The sequence below is a fragment of the Heteronotia binoei genome, chromosome 9 (assembly GCF_032191835.1).
Source record: "Heteronotia binoei isolate CCM8104 ecotype False Entrance Well chromosome 9, APGP_CSIRO_Hbin_v1, whole genome shotgun sequence".
NCBI classification, from domain to species: domain Eukaryota; kingdom Metazoa; phylum Chordata; class Lepidosauria; order Squamata; family Gekkonidae; genus Heteronotia; species Heteronotia binoei.
The window spans coordinates 110,404,186-110,424,625 of NC_083231.1; the positions used below are offsets into that span (position 1 = coordinate 110,404,186).

Genomic DNA, 20,440 nt, shown 5'->3' on the forward strand with positions numbered 1-20,440 from the left:
TGTGCTCGAAGCTATCCGCCGCTCAAGGAAGCAGTGTGCTCTGTCCTGGTTGGACCTTTCCAGTGCTTTTGAGTCCATCCCACACAGCCACATCTTTGCCACGCTGGCCGAGATGGGCATGCCAGATGACATGCTGAGCCTGGTGAAGGAACTCTACACCGACTGCACCACCACCACCAGGGCCGTAGAAGAGGAAACCCCAGAGATCCCCATCCGCCATGGAGTGAAGCAGGGCTGCCCGCTGAGCCCCATCATCTTTAACTTGGCTATGGAACCCCTCCTCCATCACATCTCCAATGGACCAGGTGGGTTCAAGCTCCACAACCAAAAGATCAGTGTCTTGGCCTATGCAGACGACCTGGTGTTGGTTACAGAAACTCCTGGGGAACTGCAACAGATGCTAGATGCCGCCTCCGACAAATGTTTGTCCAGCCGCTGCTTAAAGATTGCCGGTGAGGGGGATCTAGGCAGCTGACTCCACTGTGGAACAACTCTTACTGTAAAAAAGTCCTACCCACCCCTAATATCCAGCCGGTACTTTGCCACCCTTAATTTAGAGCCGTTGTTGTGAGTCCTCTCCTCTGCTGCCATGAGCGTTGCCATTTCCCAGGTGGGTGGCCGGAAAAAACCCTAAGGTTCCGTGACAACCAGCCTCATAAACAGAAATTCTTAAACAAAGAACGGAAATACCGGTATTAATAACGTTTCAAGAAGAAGAAGACGACATTGGATTTATATTCCACCCTCCGCTCAGAGTCTCGGAGCGGCTCACAATCTCCTTTATCTTCCTCCCCTACAACAAACACCCTGTGAGGTGGGTGGGGCTGGAGAGGGCTCTCCCAGCAGCTGCCCTTTCAAGGACAACCTCTGCCAGAGCTATGGCTGACCCAAGGCCATTCCAGCAGGTGCAAGTGGAGGAGTGGGGAATCAAACCCGGTTCTCCCAGATAAGAGTCCACACACTTAACCACTACACCAAACTGGCTCTCAAAACACTCTCATATACAAAACATATTCCATAAACATACCATGATGTACAAAACACTCATACTAAGTGCACCAGAAGGAGATAAATGGAATCATTTAAAGACACAGTCTTAACATATATTCAATAGTCCTTCAACTTTTGAAGATTCCTCGGTCCACCAGCTCCTGAGGAGACCGCGTGATAGTTCAATATCCAATACATCCAATAAGTCTTGTACACAACAGTCTTGAAACACAGCGATGAGGTAGAACTTCAAATTCCCTCATTTCACTAGAAGCTTTGACCAGCTTTCCAATAGTAAATCAGAGCATGGCAAGACTCCCAACATTTTCACACACAATCAAGTTACCATCTCCAAGGTCTTGTGTGGGTGTTTTGTACATCAGGGTATGTTTATTGAATATATTTTGTATGTGAGAGTGTTTTGAAATAGTATTAATACTTCCATTCTTTGTTTAAGAATTTCTCTTTATGAGGCTGGTTGTCACGGAGAGCCAGTATGGTGTAGTGGTTAAGTGTGCGGACTCTTATCTGGGAGAACCGGGTTTGATTTCCCGCTCCTCCATGTTCACCTGCTGAAGTGGCCTTGGGTCAGCCATAGCTCTGGCAGGAGTTGTCCTTGAAAGGGCAGCTGCTGTGAGAGCCCTCTCAGCCCCACCCACTACGCAGGGTGTCTGTTGTGGGGGAGGGAGATAAAGGAGATTGTGAGCCGCTCTGAGACTCTTCGGAGTGGAGGGCGGGATATAAATCCAATGCTGTCTTCTTCTTCTTAAGGGTTTTCTCCTGTCACTCTCTGGCGTGTTTCTCTTTTGGTTTGCACAGTCCCCAAGTGGGGGCGGGGGATCCCCTGGTTTGGAGGCCCTCCCCCTTCTTCAGGGTTATCAGAAAGAGGAGGCGGGGGGGAAATGTCTGCTAGGCATTCCATTATACCCTACGGAGACTGATTCCCATAGAGTAGAATGGAAAATTGACCTGCTGGTATCTGGAACTCTAGGAGGGCTGATTTTGAGACTGAGGCACCAGATTTTCAGCATAGCATCTAGTGCCTCTCCTCAAACCCCCCCCCCCCCCCCAAGTTTCAAAACGATTGGACCAGGGGGTCCAATTCTATGAGCCCCCAAAGACGGTGCCCCTATCTTCATTATTTCCAGCTGAGCGAAAGCCTTTAAAAAGTGTGCAGTCCCTTTAAATGTAATGGCCAGAACTCCCTTCAGAGTTCAGTCGTGCTTGTCAAACTCTTGCAGCTGGCTCCACCTTCAAAGTCTCCTGGCTCCACCCCCAAAGTCCTCAGATATTTCTTGAGTCGGACCTAACCCTCACTAACCTAACCCTAACCCTAGCAGCCATGCAGATGCTCTTAGCATAAATCACATGTTATCTAATATGAGGGGTGGGACTTTCTCCTCTGCCCCTGCCTCCCCAATGGAATTCCCATTCCTGTGGTTGTAGGGCACAGAGACCGTGTGATTCCACAGTCAAATCCAGTTCCTTCTTGAAGAGTTAGTGAGAAAAAGTTCTGTTTCCTTTGGTGTAGAGAACGCACTGGAGATGTATTACAAAAAAAAATGTTTATTTACAAATGTACAAGTTGGATAGAGAGTCCAAAGGCCATGATCTGGTCCCAAAAGCTACACCAGTAGAATGCCCAAAGCCGTTTCTGCGAAACCAAACTCTAGAACAGTTTGGTGTAGTGGTTAAGTGTGTGGACTCTTATCTGGGAGAACCGGGTTTGATTCCCCACGCCTCCACTTGCACCTGCTGGAATGGCCTTGGGTCAGCCATAGCTCTGGCAGAGGTTGTCCTTGAAAGGGGAGCTGCTGTGAGAGCCCTCTCCAGCCCCACCCACCTCACAGGGTGTCTGTTGTGGGGGAGGAAGGTAAAGGAGATTGTGAGCCGCTCTGAGACTCTTCAGAATTGAGAGCAGAATATAAATCCAATATCTTCATCTACCTCACAGGGTGTCTGTTGTGGGGGAGGAAGGTAAAGGAGATTGTGAGCCACTCTGAGACTCTTCGGAGTGGAGGGCGGGATATAAATCCAATATCTTCATCTACCTCACAGGGTGTCTGTTGTGGGGGAGGAAGGTAAAGGAGATTGTGAGCCGCTCTGAGACTCTTCGGAGTGGAGGGCGGGATATAAATCCAATATCTTCATCTACCTCACAGGGTGTCTGTTGTGGGGGAGGAAGGTAAAGGAGATTGTGAGCCACTCTGAGACTCTTCGGAGTGGAGGGCGGGATATAAATCCAATATCTTCATCTACCTCACAGGGTGTCTGTTGTGGGGGAGGAAGGTAAAGGAGATTGTGAGCCGCTCTGAGACTCTTCGGAGTGGAGGGCGGGATATAAATCCAATATCTTCTTCTTCTTTTTTCGTTCTCACTCATTGAGAGCAAAACAGTTTTTAACTCTCCACTATTTTACACAGGCTGGAAAGCCTAGTTTATATAACCACCCTCCCCACATTCATTTTGCAGGCAGGCCTGACTTTAGAACAGTGTTCTAAAAGCTTTGACCAGAGAATAGCTGGATGATCTACGAAGGAAACACCTGATTTTCAGGTGCTAACATGCCTTACAAGAACATGGAAAAATATGGAATGATTTTGTACCATTTGACATTGGGGGACTATGACATGAACTTCAATCAATGCAGTAAGCTTGCCAACCTCCAGGTGGGGCCTGGAGAAGTCCTGGAATTACCCCTGATCTCAGAAATCAGTTCCAGTTTGGTGAGCCAGTTTGGCGTAGTGGTTAAGTGCGCGGACTCTTATCTGGGAGAACCGGGTTTGATTCCCCACTCCTCCACTTGCAGCCTGCTGGAATGGCTTTGGGTTAGCCATAGCTCTCGCAGAGCTGTCCTTGAAAGGGCAGCTTCTGAGAGAGCTCTCTCAGCCCTACCTACCTCACAGGGTGTCTGTTGTGGGTGGGGGGGGAGGTAAAAGAAGATTGTGACCATTTTGAGATTCTGAGATTCAGAGTATAGGGCGGGATATAAATCCAATATCATCATCTTCTTCCCCCAAAGAAAATGACTGCTTTGGAAGATGGATGGCATTATATCCTGCTGAGGTCCCTCTTTTCCTCACTATCCACTGCCTGCCTCCCCCAAACCTCCAGGAATTTCCCTACTCAGCTGGCAAATTTAATCCAAGGTCCAGGTCTTGCTTTCAGAGAGCATCATACCATGGATCTATCGATGTTTTAGAAGAGCACACATTGTGGGATTGTTTTTCTTTCATTTATTTTCTCCTTTGCCCTCTTACTGTTAAACAAGTTCTTTATCTCTACGGGGTGGGGGGGGGGAGCAACTAAAGGAGGGAATTCCCTTTCTTTATTCATTAACTTACTTTGCCAGTGTGGTTTTCTGTGGCAGCAGCTTTACTCAATAGCTGTGCTCTTTGTTCTTTTGTTTTAAATATTTGATTTATTTATTTATTTATTTAATTCAATTTTTAGCCCACCCCCCCCCATAGGAAAGGCTCAGGGCAGGTTTCATTATAAAAACAATCGACAATAAAAACAATGTATTTATTTATTTATTCATTTATTTATTACCTTAAATTTCTATCCCACCCTCTCCGCGAGCGGACTCAGGACAGCTGACAACATTCATATTCACGAGTTAAAACCAATAAAACATAAATTACAATTTAAGATTTTAAAACCATTTCGTGGTGCTGTATCAAGAAGAAGAAGAAGATATTGGATTTATATCCCGCCCTCCACTCCGAAGAGTCTCAGAGCGGCTCACAATCTCCTTTCCCTTCCTCCCCCACAACAGACACCCTGTGAGGTGGGTGGGGCTGAGAGGGCTCTCACAGCAGCTGCCCTTTCAAGGACAACCTCTGCCAGAGCTATGGCTGACCCAAGGCCATGCTAGCAGGTGCAAGTGGAGGAGTGGGGAATCAAACCTGGTTCTCCCAGATAAGAGTCTGCACACTTAACCACTACACCAAATATAAGCAAGTTCTTCTTTTCTGACAGTGATCACCTAGTACTCTATAATGATGTAGGTTGGCAGTTCTCTCCCGGTTAGATATCAAAGGCCTGTCGGAACAATTTGGTCTTACAGGCCCTGCGGAAAACAGAAAGGTCCCGCAGGGCCCTTATGGCCTCTGGGAGAGCATTCCACAATTCTGGTGCTGCCACCGAGAAGGCCCTAGCTTGTGTCAAACGCAACCTAGCCTCCTTTGGTCCAGGGATGGACAATAGATTTTTTGTCCCTGAACACAGTGCTCTCTGGAGAACATGTGGAGAAAGACGGTCCTGCAGATAGACAGGCCCCTGACCATAATTTAAAAGATATGAAATCTAAAACTACAGAGTGACAGTAGAGACTAAAATGGCAGGTTCTGCCTCACAGTCATGGCCTATTGTCCAGGCCCAGTAGATCTTATAGCACTGGGATGGAATGAAGGGGGGAGGCCGGTAACAAGTGACGCCCACTGCCTCAGCTGAAAGCCCGGTGAAAGAGCTCTGTTTTACAGGCCCTGAGGAATTGGAACAGATCCCGCAGGGCCTGGATCTCCAAGTGGAGCTCATCCCACCAGGCAGGGGCCAGGGCTGAAGTCTTTGATGAGCTTGGGAGAGCTACCCAAAAAAGCAGCAGGAAAAGGCTCTGGCTTAATTACTGAATGTATTACATGTCATTATAGAGTTGTTTATTGGTTAACAAGATTTTTATCCCATCTTTCTAATTCTCATACAAGCATCAGGGTGGTCAATACATCAAAGCATACATATTAAAACCTCATCTTAAAAACTGTTTAAACCAACACACAAATGCGTCATTAAAACAAATCAAAACCAGAACTTAAAAGAACATAAGATAAAAATAACAGTTAAAACACTGGGGAGGATGGAGGGGTTGCTGAGGGAATGCCAAGCGAAACAAAAAATTATTATTTGCAGCAACAAAAGAAGACAAGTGAGTCTCCCTGGGCAGAGAGTTCCAGAGCTTTGGGGGCCGCTACTGAGAAGGCCCTCTCCTGGCAATGGTAATATTTTTGCCATTACTGATTAAACCTGTTTTTCCTTTCAATTATTGCTTCATGAAACTATCACAAGTACCTATTGGCTAGTGCCTGTGTCATCACTGATGACGGGATGCATTCCTCATCACCATGACCATACTTTGTTTTTAAAGACATGATTTGCTTTTTTATTTGTATTTGTTTTCATTAATCCACGGATATGTACTTCTTTGCTAGGCTATAGTAACACCCTTTGAAACAAAATCAAAACATGAGCAAAGTTGCACCTTTCCCTAGACCAATGCACCAATATTTCAGAAATCGTACTTTAAAGGGGGAGAACAAACGCTGTTGTATCTGTTCAGATCTCCTCTGTGGTTGTACACTGCAACTTCAACCAAAGCACTGAAAAAGAAGGTGCTTCTATAGTTCACCTTTCCAGAATATGTATCCCACCCTGGTCTACGCCTTTGTGGAGAAATGCCATCTTAGTTAATGGTGGTGCTTGGTTGGGAGGGAACATGAAACTGCTAGGCAGGCTTTGGGGCCTAGCCTTCCCTTCACTCCCCCCCCTCCCTTCCGGAGTTAAACCATCAACTCTAGGGGGAAAGCCTCCTAGAGGGGCAGGAAGTTCTTTTGTTTTATTGGAGTGAGGCGGGAAAAGTTCAGTTCTTGGCTGGCCCTCAAGGAGAGAGGTGGTCAGTCTGTGCGCTCCTGTCTGTGGGAGAGGCCTTCTCCAGAGGGAGAGGACTCCAGGCTGTCAGACCAAGTAAGTCATCCACAGGGCAGGGCAAGTTTAGACCAGGGACGGGAGGATGCGTTTAAATCCACCTTTTATTTGTCATTCTGGTTGCTGTTCGGGTGCTGTGCTAAACTTTTACATGCAACTACTTTTGTTTTTTTTCTTTTCTTTCCTTTTTCTCTTCTAATTAAATATTTTTACTGTTTTGAATGCTGGCAGTCAAACTTTGTACCACAGAGATCCCCAACCGCTTTAGACCACGCTTTATGAAGGGGGGCCCGGGGAAAGGGGGAAGGCCTGTGGTTGGATAAGGTGCCAATCCTCCAGGGGTTCCCCGAAGAAGTGCTGTGGTCTCTGTGATACCCAAGTACAGGGTGGCAGAGGACCTTGAGGCCTGGCCTCATAGCTGGAGAGGGGGATTGGGAGTCCTGTTCCTCTCAATCCGAACCCCTAGACTGAGCAGGTGGTGGCAGCGAGCCCAAGTGGCCGGAGGAGAAATAGCTCCCTCCAAAAAGGGGAACGGGGTCTGGTAGGCAAACCAGGGCCATTCCGTCACAGCCTTCTTTCTACACGTGAAGGTATCATAAATATTCTTCACCAGATGTTCTCTCCTGTATTGAAAAAGTTCATGGCGTTGGCTGGGAAATGTCAGTTTTCCCCCACACTCTTCTCTTTCTTTCCTGTTTGGCAATCTTTACTTCTTTTTCTTCATAATTGCCTGTTAGGAAAGCAAAAATAACAAGCTGCTTGGTGACTGGTTTCTTGCAGCCATGCTGTGTTAGTTTGTAATGAGTGGGGATAAGTACAAAAGAAGAGCCAGTGCTCCGTCTAGTCCAGTGGTCCATCTAGCCCAGCATCCTATCTCACACAGTGGGCAACCAGTTCCTCTGGACAGCCAAAACAGGGCAGAGAGGCCGAGGTCTTCATAAGAACATCAGAAGAGCCCTGCTGGATCAGACCAGTGGTCTATGTAGTCCAGCATTCTGTCTCACACAGTGGCCAACTAGTTCCTCTGGGTGGTCAATAACAGAGCATATAGACCGAGGCCTTCCCCTCATAAGAACGTAAGAAGAACCCTGCTGGATCAGATCAGTGGTCCACCTAGCCCAGCATCCTGTCTCACACAATGGCCAACCAGTTCCTTCGGATGGCCAACAACAGAGCAGAGAGGCCGGGGCCTTCATAAGAACATCAGAAGAGCCTGCTGGATCAGACCAGTAGTCCATCTAGCCCAGCATCCTGTCTCATTCAGTGGCCAGCCAGTTCCTTTGGATGGCCAACAACAGGGCAGAAAGGCCGAGGCCTTCATAAGAATGTAAAAAGAGCCCTGGTGGATCAGACCAGTGGTCCATCTAGCCCAGCATCCTGTCCCACACAGTGACCAGCCAATTCCTCTGGAGGGCAAACAACAGGGCAGAAAGACTGAGAATAAGGTTCAGGAGGGAACCCAACCCCCCTCCCAGCTGATACCAGCAGGGGGAGCACAAGGGTGGTGCCCCCTATAGAATCTGCAGCACCCCTGCCCAATTTTCCTTTCCCCTACCCACCCACCCCCGCCAACACCCCCCCGCCCCACTGCCGCCAAAACAGGATTCTCTCACCTCTTTTATTTTCCTGCCTTGGCCCAAGTTAACATTCAAGCATCTTTTTCTCCCATCGCTTTTGAATGTGACTCTGAAAGGGAAATGAAAAAAGAGTCTACATCAGTGGAAGCAGAATTACTCTGTACTACTGCTGCGAATATTCAAGATTAATTTAGAAATTCGTGGAAGGCCAAATTGTATAGGCAAGCTGTTGATGATCTATGGACAGGAGCAGGGCTGGAATTCTAGCAGGAGCTCCTTTGCATATTAGGCCACACCCTCCTGATGTAGCCAATCCTCCAAGAGCTTACAAGGCTCTTTTTTTGCAAGCTCTTGGAGAATTAGCTACATCAGGGGTGTGTGGCCTGTTATGCAAAGGAGCTCCTGCTAGAATCCCACCCCTGGACAGGAGAATGTCATTGATCTGAAAATATCTGGCTGGAAGATAAGGCTGCAGAATTAAGGGGCTGTTCTTGTTTCATTGGTGTGTTGAGATTTTTGAGCTGTCATTGATGTTCTTAGATTCCTAAGGTGTTTTTCGTCCTGTCTTGGATGGCCCAGGCTAGCCTGGTATCTTCAGATCTCAGAAACAAAGCAGGGTTGGCCCTTAGTACTTGGAAGGGAGACCTCCAGGGAAGCTCCAGGTTTGTTATGCAGAGGCAGGCAATGATAAGCCACCTTTGGTTGTCCCTCCCCTTGAAAACTCTACGCAGGGGTGTCAAACTCATTTGCTATGAGGGCCGGATCTGACATAAATGAGACCTTGTCGGGCCAGGCCATGTCTGTACCTATTTAAGATTAGATAGCAGAAATATAAAGCCCCGGGTTGAGTGGGATTGAAGCTGGTGAGAATATATGTTTGATTTTAGGATGAGTCAGATTTCAGAGTAGAAGTTGCCAAGTTCAATTCAAGAAAATATCTGGGGACTTTGGGGGTGGAGCCAGGAGACTTTGGGGGTGGAGCCAGGAGACTTTGGGGGGTGGAGCCAGGAGAAAGGTTGCGACAGGCATAATTGAACTCCAAAGGGAGTTCTGGCCATCGCATTTAAAAGGATTACGCTCCTTTTATATGCCTTCTCTCCCTTGGAAATAATGAAGGATACGGGGACCTTTTGGGGGCGACTCATAGGGTGTTTTCGCACTCACCTTCAGCCGGCGCCGCGACCCTCTTGACGACGGAGGATCTGTGCTGATTTCCCACACGAAGCGCTGGAGCAACCAGAAGAGCCGCCAATTTCCGGCGCGAAGCCCGCTCAAACGTAAATCGCCAGGAAGCAGGAAAACGCTTGAGCGGGCTTCGCGCCGGAAATTGGCGGCTCTTCTGGTTGCTCCAGCGCTTCGTGTGGGAAATCAGCACAGATCCTCCGTCGTCAAGAGGGTCGCGGCGCCGGCTGAAGGTGAGTGCGAAAACACCCATAGCATTGGAAAAATAAACCAGTGGGTACATGGAAAACCTCTGACAGGGACGCTCATATATCACCGTTTCAGACCCAGTCCTTTATCATGTGGGAGATGCAAAGTCTGTCCACTGGCTCCGGGGGGGGGGGGGGGGCTGTTTTTTGAGGTAGAAGCACCACTATTTCTGCATAGCATCCAGTACCTCGCCCCAAAATGCCCCCCCAAGTTTCAAAAATATTGGACTAGGGGATCAAATTCTATGAGCCCGAAAAGAAGGTGCCCCTATCCTTCATTATTTCCTATGGAAGAAAAGAGAAAGGTGTGCAGTCCCTTTAAATGTGACGGCCAGAACTCCCTTTGGAGTTCGATTATGCTTGTCACAATCTTGTGCCTGGCTCCACCCCCAAAGTCTCCTGGCTCCACCCCCAAAGTCTCCTGGCTCCACCCCCAAAGTCCCCTGGCTCCACCCCCAAAGTCCCCAGATATTTCTTGAATTGGACTTGGCAACCTTACAAGCAGCAGGAAGGGCAGACTAGATGGAACTGCAGCAGCAGCATCACAGCGTAAAAGCAGGGCTTTTTTTGAGCAGGAATGCACAGAAACATCGTTCTGGCTGGTTTGGCATCAGGAGTGTGGCCTAATATGCAAATGAGTTCCTGTTGAGGTTTGTCTTCAAAAAGCCCTGAGCAAAACAATGGTGACATCAGGGGGTGTGACCTAATATGCAAATGAGTTCCAGCCCCGCACAAAACAACGACACCATCAGGGGTGGCCTAATATGCAAATGAGTTCCTGCTGGGCTTCTCCCTACAAAAAGCCCCACGCAAAACAATGGTGACATCAGGGGGTGTGACCTAATATGCAAATAAGTTCCACCCTGCACGAAATGATGGCCTCTATGCAGGGGGGTGTGGTCTAATATGCAAATGAGTTCCTGCTGGGCTTTCTCTACCAAAAAAGCTCTGCGTAAAAGCAAGGGCTATGTGCCCCGACTGCTTACATCAGCTCCTCTTGATCACAGCTGGCACTTGGCCGGTGGTATTCCACTTCGGCAATAAGATGAAATTGGATGGAGACAAGATTTCTTCGTCGACAGAGACAGTGCCCTCTCCTGGAGGTTGGCATTCCTGCAACAAAAAGTGCATTGATGAGTTACGTTCCTGGGAAAGCGGTGGAATCACATCTGAATTCTTTTCCTATTTGCACCCTTCAGGACATATTGTCTTGCATTTATTTATCTTGCTGTATATCCCCCTCTAGTCACAGCAAGAAAGGCAGACTGTATTGAAAGTATTTATTTAATTTATTTAAGAACATAAGAGGAGCCCTGCTGGATCAGACCAGTGGTCCCTCTAGTCCAGCATCCTGTCTCACACAGTGGCCAGCCAGTTCCTCTGGAGAGCCAACAACAGGGCATAGAGGCCAAAGCCTTCCCCTCATAAAAATGTTCTAAGAGCCCTGCTGGATAAGACCAGTGGTCCATCTCCATTATCCTGGCCAACCAGTTCCTCTGGAGGGCCAACAACAGAGCATAGAGGCCAAGGCCTTCCCCTCATAAGAACATCAGAAGAGCCCTGCTGGATCAGAGCAGTGGTCCAGCTAGTCCAACATCCTGTCTTGCACAGTGCCCAGCCAGACCTCCAGACAGCCAACAACAGAGAATAGAGGCCAAGGCTTTCCCCTGGTGTTGCCTCCTGGCTCTGGTAATCAGTGGTTTAGAGCCTCTGAATGAGGAGGTTCCTCCTTTCTCGTTGAGTGTCAAGGTGGATTACCCAGTGGAAGTCAATGCAATCAACAGGATGGGATGTCTAGTAAGCAGTGCAATAGGGCTGGGATTACAGAAATCCAAAACAAAGAGTACGTATTAAACCAGGGGTGGCCAAACTGCGACTTGGGAACTACATGAGGCTCTTTCACACATAATGCGTGGCACTCGGAGCTCCACCGCCGTGTCGGCTGACTTGGAGAAGGCATTTCTCTCTTTAAATCACTTTTCCAAGCCAAACCAGCCAGCTGCTTGGAGAATGCATTTAAAGTTTCTTTCCTTCCACCTCTCCCCCTCCTTCCCTCCCCACCTATAGGCTTCCTTCCTTCCTTCCTTCCTTCCTTCCTTCCTTCCTTCCTTCCTTCCTTCCTTCCTTCCTTCCTTCCTTCCTTCCTTCCTTCCTTCCTTCCTTCCTTCCTTCCTTCCTTTTCATTCTTCAAGCTGCTGGCTGGCTTGGCTTGGATAACAAATGGTTTGGATAAGAGACAAATGCCTTCTCCAAGCCAGCAGACAGGGTGATGGGGGCTTTGAGACCCACGCAATATGTGTGAAAGAGCCACGTGTGGCTCCCAAGCCGCAGTTTAGCCAGCCCTGTGTTCAACGATGCAGGAGATGCACAAGCAGGTGATGTAAAAGACCTCTACCACAGCTGATCTCAGTAGACAGCATCGACCGTGAAGGACCGATGGTCTGATTCAGCACAAAGCTGCTTTCTGTGTATCAGCAGCGTACAGGTGAAAAGAAGATGGTGTTACCTGGCACAGGAACTGCCCCCAGCAGAAGCAGCAGAGTGAGGAGGAAGGACCACCTGATCATTTCCGTGTTGGCGAAGAATCTCCTGCTTCCAGTTCTATAGTTGGAGGAGGAAATGTGGTGAGCAGAGACCGTCTTGGGGTTTGCTATTTATTGTCTCGCTTCACCCACGACTACTTCTCGGGGGAATTCCCATTAAGATTCACTTTCATTTCGAAGCGTCATGCCTTTCCCCCGCCTAGTTTGATAGCATGGCATCGTGGTTTTTTCGACATTCCAGGCACTTCTTTGAAATCAGAGCTTTTCTCATCATGCCAGCCTGGCTCTCCTTGTTCTGCATTCCGTTAAGATGTAAGGAAGACACAAGTGGATGCCATTTGACTGAACACGGGCAGGAGTCTATTTTACAGCTTTCTCTGTACTTCTCAGTTGCTGCTGGACCCATGCTGGACAGTTTGGTGGTATAGTGGTTAAGTGTGTGAACTCTTATCTGGGACAACCGGGTTTGATTCTCCACTCCTTGCAGCTGCTGGAATGGCCTTGGGTCAGCCATAGCTCTCACAAAAGTTGTCCTTGAAAGGGCAGCTTCTGGGTGAGCCAGTTTGGTGTAGGGGTTAAGTGTGCAGACTCTTATCTGGGAGAACCGGGTTTGATTCCCCACTCCTCCACTTGCACCTGCTAGCATGGCCTTGGGTCAGCCATAGCTCTGGCAGAGGTTGTCCTTGAAAGGGCAGCTGCTGTGAGAGCCCTCTCCAGCCCCACCCACCTCACAGGGTGTCTGTTGTGGGGGAGGAAGGTAAAGGAGATTGTGAGCCGCTCTGAGACTCTTCGGAGTGGAGGGCGGGATATAAATCCAATATCTTCATCTACCTCACAGGGTGACTGTTGTTGGGGAGGAAGGTAAAGGAGATTGTGAGCCACTCTGAGACTCTTCGGAGTGGAGGGCGGGATATAAATCCAATATCTTCTTCTTCTCAGCCCCACCCACCTCATAGAGCGTTTGTTGTGGGGGAAGGAGATAAAGGAGATTGGAGGCCACTCTGAGACTTTGATTCAGAGAGAAGGGTGGGATATAAATCTGCGGTCTTCTTCTTCTTCTGGGTCACAACAGACTTTGCTTGTTTGGCTCCTTGGAAGGAAAAAGTTGATGGCTCCTAAGCACTCTGGAATCAGTTTTGCAAAGCACTTTGCTGATAAAACCACTCTTTTATGTTTGCAGACAAAGCCAAGGGAACCAGTTTGGTGTAGTGCTTAAATGCGCAGACTCTAATCTGGGAGAGCTGCGTTTGATTCCCCATTCCTCTGCATGCATCTGCTGCTGTGACCTTGAGTCAGTCACAAGTTCCTTCAGAACTGTTCTTTCAAAGGTAGTTCTCGAAAGAACTTTCTCAGCCCCACCTACCTCATAGGGTGTCTGTTGTGGGGAGGGGAAGGGAAAGGAGATTGTAAGCCACTCTGAGACTCCAAGTAAAGGACAGGGTATAAATCTAATTCCCCCGCCCTCCTCCTCCTCTAACATAGTTAGCTTTAGGGTTGCCATCTGTGGGTTGGGAAATTCCTGGAGGTTTGAGGGGCAGAGCCTGTAGGGGCTTTTAAAAAAGATTTCTTACAGTGCAACGTTGTCCAATGCAACAGGTGGAGGCGGGGCCGAATTTCGAAGTACTCTAGATGCAAAAGACAGGTCTGTGCTCCAGGAGACTAATCAGGTTGTACTAGGCAGCAGTCTCTGATTTTAATCTATTTAGCTGTTGAAGGCTTGGTGTAGCCTGGAGATCAGCTGTATTCCAGGTCTCCAGCTCCCACCTGGGGGTTGACAACTCTAGCCTCTTTCATAGTTTGTTATTGTTCAGTCGCACAGTTGAGTCGGACTCCTTGCAACTCCATGGACCAAGTCGTGCCAGGCCCTCCTGTCTTCCACCATCCTCCAAAGCCTGCTCAAATTCATGTTAGTTATATCAGTCCACGTTCCAATGCAGTATTGTTCTTTGCAGCATTGGACGTTTCTTTCACCATCAGACACATCCACAGCTGAGCATCCTTTCGGCTTTGGCCCAGAAGAAGAAGAGACTGGATTTATATCCCGCCTTCCACTCCGAAGAGTCTCAGAGTGGCCTACAATCTCCTATATCTTCCGCCCCCACAACAGACACCCTGTGAGGTGGGTGGGGCTGAGAGGGCTCTCACAGCAGCTGCCCTTTCAAGGACAACTCCTACGAGAGCTATGGCTGACCCAAGGCCATGCTAGCAGGTGCAAGTGGAGGAGTGAGCAATCAAACCCGGTTCTCCCAGATAAGAGTCCGCACACTTAACCACTACACCAAACTGGCTCTCCAGCTGTTTCACTCTTTCTGTGGTTATTTGGACTTGCCCTCCGTTCTTCCCCAGTAGCATATTGGGCACCTTCTGACCTGAGGGGCTCATCTTCCAGGGCCATATCTTTTAGCCTTTTGTTTTACTGTCCATTGGGTTTTCTTGGCAAGGATACTGGAGTGGTTTGCCATTTCCTTCTCCGGTAGATCGCATTTTGTCTGGGTTGTCAGCTGCGGCCTGTCTATCTTGGGTGGCCCTGCATGGCATAGCCCACAGCCTCACAGAACTGCGCAAGCCTTCTCGCCAGGTCTAGGCAGCAATTCATGAGAGAGTCTTCCATAGTACCAATGGGCTAAATTAGCCACCATTTAGAGGTACTCCATGCAGGCCAATTACTAAAAGTAGCCATTTCCTCTAATCTCTCTCTTTCCTCCCCCAGCTGTCGGTGGTACATTTTGAAAGAAGAAGAAGAAGACGACGACGACGACTGCAGATTTATACCCCGTCCTTCTCTCTGCATCAGAGACTCAGAGCGGCTTACAATCTCCTATGTCTTCTCCCCCCACAATAGACACCCTGTGAAGTAGGTGGGGCTGAGAGGGCTCTCACAGCAGCTGCCCTTTCAAGGACAACCTCTGCCAGAGCTATGGCTGACCCAAGGCCATGCTAGCAGGTGCAAGTGGAGGAGTGGGGAATCAAACCCGGTTCTCTCAGATAAGAGTCTGCACACTTAACCACTACACCAAACTGGCTCTCACCAAACTGAAAGTGAAGACAGCCTTGGGATTTTCATGTGACCCGATCTTTGCATTCCCACAGCCTTCTTCCTGTGGCAAATTTCGCTTTTGGCCTGCCTCACTTCTTCTTGCAAAAGCCACATCAGGAAGCAAGTGGCGCAGTCTGTCTGGCAAATCGGGTTGCCCACGCAGCGGAAGCCACCAGCCAAAAGAAACCCACATCTTGGTTTTAATGATTGTAAACTGTATGAATGGTTTTATTGTGTATTTTTGTTTTTTAATGCTTTATGTGGTTTAATCTGTGGTTGTTATCCACCCTGAGCCCATCAGGGGAGGGTGGAATATAAATCTGATAAAATAAATAAATAAAAATAAAAACGATTGGTTTCAAATTTATCCAGTTCTTCTGACATAAGAACATAAGAGAAGCCATGCAGGGTCGTTCAAAGTCAGGGATCCAGGAAAGAGGCGGTGGCTTAACATCTATCATACTCATTGTGTCCATGCCTAACAATCTCTCTTGGCTGGTTTTATAGCCATACACCTAAGGGTCATGCTTGCAGCTAGCAGCTGCTCAGAAGCAATCTTTCAACTACTCCTCTTTGTTATCAGCAAGCAGCTGGTGTTGAGCCAGGAGGTGTGCACTTTGCTGCCTTTTCTGCAGCTCTGTTCTCAGCCTCCAGAGAGCCAGTTTGGTGTAGTGGTAAGTGCACAGACTTACCAGGTTTGATTCCCCACTCCTCCATAGGCAGCTGCTGGAGCGATCTTGGGTCAGTAACAAGCAATATTCCCTCTAAGCTGTAGAGTCTTGTGAGCAAAAATTCTACTATGTGAGCTACTGGCATTAAAGTTGTGAGCTACTGCATAAATTAGTTTGCTTTGGGGTCAGTTTTCCTCAGCTAAGACAAAAATGTGTGAGCCAGAGGCTAAAAAACTGTGAGCTAGCTCACACCAACTCAGTTTAGAGGGAACACTGGTCACAAGTTGCCACAAGATATTCTGCTCAAGAGCAGTTCTTGGAGAGCTCTCTCAGGTCTACCCACCTCACTAGCAGTGTTCCTTCTAAGCTGAGTTAGTGTGAGCTAGTTCAGTCTTTTAGCCTCCACCTCACACATTTTTGTCTTAGCTCAGGAAAAATTGCTCCAGAGCAAACTAATTTATGCAGAAGCTCACAACAGTAGCTCACACAAATTACGCCAGTATCTCACAAAGTAAATTTTTTGATCATATTGCATTTATACCCTGCCCTCCACTCTGAATCTCAGAGTCTCAGAGCGGTTCACAATCTCCTTTATCTTCCTCCCCCACAACAGACACCCTGTGAGGTGGGTAGGGCTGAGAGGGCTTTCACAGCAGCTGCCCTTTCAAGGACAACTCTGGTGAGAGCTATGGTTTACCCAAGGCCGTTCCAGCAGCTACAAGTGGAGAAGTGGGGAATCAAACCTGGTTCTCCCAGATAAGAGTCCGGACACTTAACCACTACACCAAACTGGCTCACAAGACTCCACATCTTAGAGGGAGCATTGCTCACTAGGTGTCTGTTGTGGGGAGGGGGAGGGAAAGGAGATTGTTAGCTGCTCTGAGACTCCTTCGGGTAGTGAAGGGTGGGGTATAAATCCAACCTCCATCTCCTCTTCCATCTGCAGTGCTCTATGGGTGTGGGTGATACTGGTGGGCTGCAGTTCACCTGAGGTTCACCTGCTGAATGAATGCTGGAGCGTGTTGGTGGCTCTGCCCCACCTGTTGGCTATGAATCCTGAGAAGCCTGCTTGCTAGCATTTTCCTGCTGATTAGCTTCTGTTGACTCAAGGTTGGTCACACAAGGCAAACTCCTCTTCTCCTGAGGAGTCCTCTTTTCCCAGGGATGTCAAGCATGCAGTCTGGAGGCGAATCAGGCCCCTGGAGGGCTCCTATCAGGCCCCCAAGCAACTGGCTGTCATCTGCTTCCTTCTCCCTCTCTTTTGCTTCCTTTTGCATCTCAGCTTGTTTTGCCAGGCTTGCTCAAGCGCACAGGAGCTACAGAGCAAAATCTCTTATTTTCTCCATTGTCTGAGGCTCCTCCCTTGGGGAGGAAGGGGAGGAGTCAGAGCTTGTTTTTCCAGGCTTTCTCAATCGCACAACAAAGCTAAGCCACTCTTCCTTCTATTGGCTGAGGCTCCCCCCCCCCAGTCCTCTGGGGGAGGAAGGAAAGAGCCAGAGCTTCCTTTGCCCAGTTCCCTGGATCCCATGGGAGAAATACAAAGAAAGCACCTTTAAGACCAATGAGTGCTAATCTTTTAAGCATCTTTTAAGGGTTTTTTTAAAATTTAACAGTGTTTGTCTGTGTCCTTTATAAAGTTTATATCTCTGCTACCTAATCTTAAATAGGTACACACAAGGCCCAGCCCGATATGGCCCAGACAAACAAGGTCTCATTTATGTCAGATCCGGCCCTCATAAGAAATGAGTTTGACATCTCTGCTCTAACCATTACACCGCACTGGGGTTATCCTATTTTTTTCCGCCCACAATACCTCTATGTGGTAGAATAGGCTAAGAGAAGGAGGAACTGCCCCAAGGTCATCCAGGAAGTTCAGGGCTCTCTCTGGTCCAACTCCAGGGCTCTAACCACTACTCCGTACCATCTCTAACTTTGATAGCGGAAGTTATTATTAGGGAATTGGCTGGGGGGCTGCTGCTATTGTAATAACAGACTACTAGTCGGCAAAGGCAATTGCAAGGGATTTTCCTGTTTAGCTTCTATTCCTCTTTCATTTTTAATTGCTTTTTTTAATTAAAAGGAAGAATAACAGATAACAGAGAAGTAACAGAACAAAAAGGGGGGGGGGGGGAAACTATATCAAATAAAAGGCACTTTCCGGTTTCCTCTGCAACAAATATGATTACAAAGTTTTCTCTTACTCTGTGGTTTCAAAGAAAAGCTAATCCTTATTCATCAGAACCACAAATCATCAAGCCAGTGTTACATGTTTCATGCAAAAAGTTAATAAGGGGTCTCCAATCAGGAACCAACGTGTTTTATCATCTTTTCTCTCATCAATGAGGTAAGTTTAGCCACCGCTGCAAGTTCCAGCGCCTTTACCCAATAATTCCTCAGTTTCTGTTCCTCTTTCAGAATATTAAGAGTTCATTTACTATAAAAGGTCAAAAGTCCCTATTTAGGCATTCTTGTGGGGACAGAAATGAACTCATGAGAAGAGCAAATTGAGTTTCTGCCCACTGGCCCCGATTCAAAGGACAAGTGCAAGGCTACCAACTCCAGGCTGGGAAATTCCTGGAGATTTGAGGAGGTGGCACCCGTGGATATCTCCAGACTAGGGGGAACTTGGCAACTGTAGTCTGGAGATCAAGTTTAAACCCAGGGGATCTCCAGCCACCACCTTGAAGTTGTGCAACCCACCCAGAGAATCACAGCAAAAATAAGCAGGGGGATACAAAGCACGGGGCTTCCGTGAAAACCAGCCTCTAAATAAACAAACAAAGCAAACTGTGTAAACAATAAATATGCATATATTAGTTCAGCTTGAGAGCCAGTTTGGTGTAGTGGTTAAGTGTGCGAACTCTTATCTGGGAGAACCGGGTTTGATCCCCTACTCCTCCACTTGCACCTGCTGGAATGGCCTTGGGTCAGCTGTAGCTCTTGTAGGAGTTGTCCTTGAAAGGGCAGCTGCTGTGAGAGCTCTCTCTGCTCCACCCACCTCACAGGATGCCTGTTGTGGGGGAGGAAGATAAAGGAGATTGTGAGCCACTCTGAGATTCGGAGTGGAGGGTGGGTTATAAATCTAATATCATCATCTTCTTCTTCTTCTTCTTCTTAGTAGACCACTCAATTAGTCCTCTATGCAAAGCAAGGACCGTATTCACCAGGAACCAGTCCAATTCCAACTCCCCCCAGCAAATTAATGCCAAATTCGTTCAGGAAGATCCAGGTGAAGTACATTTGATAACGAGACTGTTCAATATTTCTTATTAGGTGCAGCCAGCAGTCCATAACAGCAACAAGGTTGTACTGGTGCCCTTGTTTCACGTTAGCTTCTTCGAGCTTCTCACATCATTTTCATAACTGGGTAAGAATGCCAAACTGTTTCACACTGAATAGCCCTTCAACAGTGAGGATTCAATGCTATTCAGTGCTGAAACAGTTTGGTGTTCTTACCCAGTGTATGAAAATGATGTGAGAAGCTCAAAGAAGCTCACGTGAAACAAGGGCACCAGTACCACCTCGTTGCTTTGATAGACTGCTGGCTGCACCTATTAAGAAATATTGAACAGTCTCATGATCAAATTTACTTCACCTGGATTTTCCTGAATGAATCCACCACCTGGAAGTTGGCAGGCCTAGGTGTATGGGAGACTATGAATTGTCACGCTTGTGAACACAAGCTCTTATGATCTACCAAAATGCAGATCCGACATGACAAAAGGGGGAGAGAAACAGGCCTCTGAATATGAAAACTAATTCCCTTGAAAAGTACTGTGTTTAAATGCCCAATGCACAGAGCAGCACGTGCACCCAAAGATGGCATTACTAGGCCTGGAGAGTCCTAGGTTCAGATTCTCACTTAGCCATGGAGCTCACTGGGTGAACCACTTGCTTTCGGCCTAAGCTACCTCACAGGGTTGTGGTGTGGATGAAATGAAGGAGGGGAGATTTCTGAGGCCTTCCTCATTGGGAATATTTCTTGCTTCTGCTGGTTTTAATTTGGTTGCATGTCTGAGCTATACGGTCTTCTACACCAGGGGCGGGGAACCTTTCTTCTGCCAAGAGCTATTTGGATATTTATAACATCATTCGCGAACCATACAAAATTATCAGCCTAAAAAACAGTGCTCTGCTGAGGGAGAATGTTTCAGGCCAACAAAATTTATAAATATATATATATATTTTATTTATAAATAATTGCTTTTCTATCCACGGCCCGGCCCAGCAATCCCCAAGGGCCAGAACAAGTGATCTCGAGGGCCGTAAATGGTCCTCGGGATGGACGTTCTCCACCCCTGTTCTACACGCTTGTGAAAGGCACAAAAGCCCCGTTTGCCCTTTTGCAATCTGCAGACTTGGAGAAGGCATTTAAAGTCTCTTTAAATCACTTTGCCAAGCCAGCCAGAGGCTTGGAGAATGCATTTAAAGTTATATTAAAAATGTATTACTGCTTGTAAATAGCAACTAATCGGCTCAACAATCACACATA

The 20,440-nt window shown here is 47.7% G+C and overlaps 1 protein-coding gene across 1 annotated transcript; it reads right to left on the reverse strand.

Moving 5' to 3' along the window:
- Positions 1–6,856: 6,856 nt before the first annotated feature.
- On the reverse strand, positions 6,857–12,321 carry LOC132577404 (C-X-C motif chemokine 11-like). Its single transcript, XM_060247179.1, has 4 exons — positions 12,204–12,321; positions 10,684–10,810; positions 8,304–8,376; positions 6,857–7,420 (listed from the first exon to the last, which is right to left on the reverse strand). The coding sequence occupies exons 1-4, from the start codon at positions 12,262–12,264 to the stop codon at positions 7,397–7,399; spliced, it is 285 nt and encodes a 94-aa protein (XP_060103162.1). The 5' UTR covers positions 12,265–12,321; the 3' UTR covers positions 6,857–7,396.
- Positions 12,322–20,440: the final 8,119 nt, after the last annotated feature.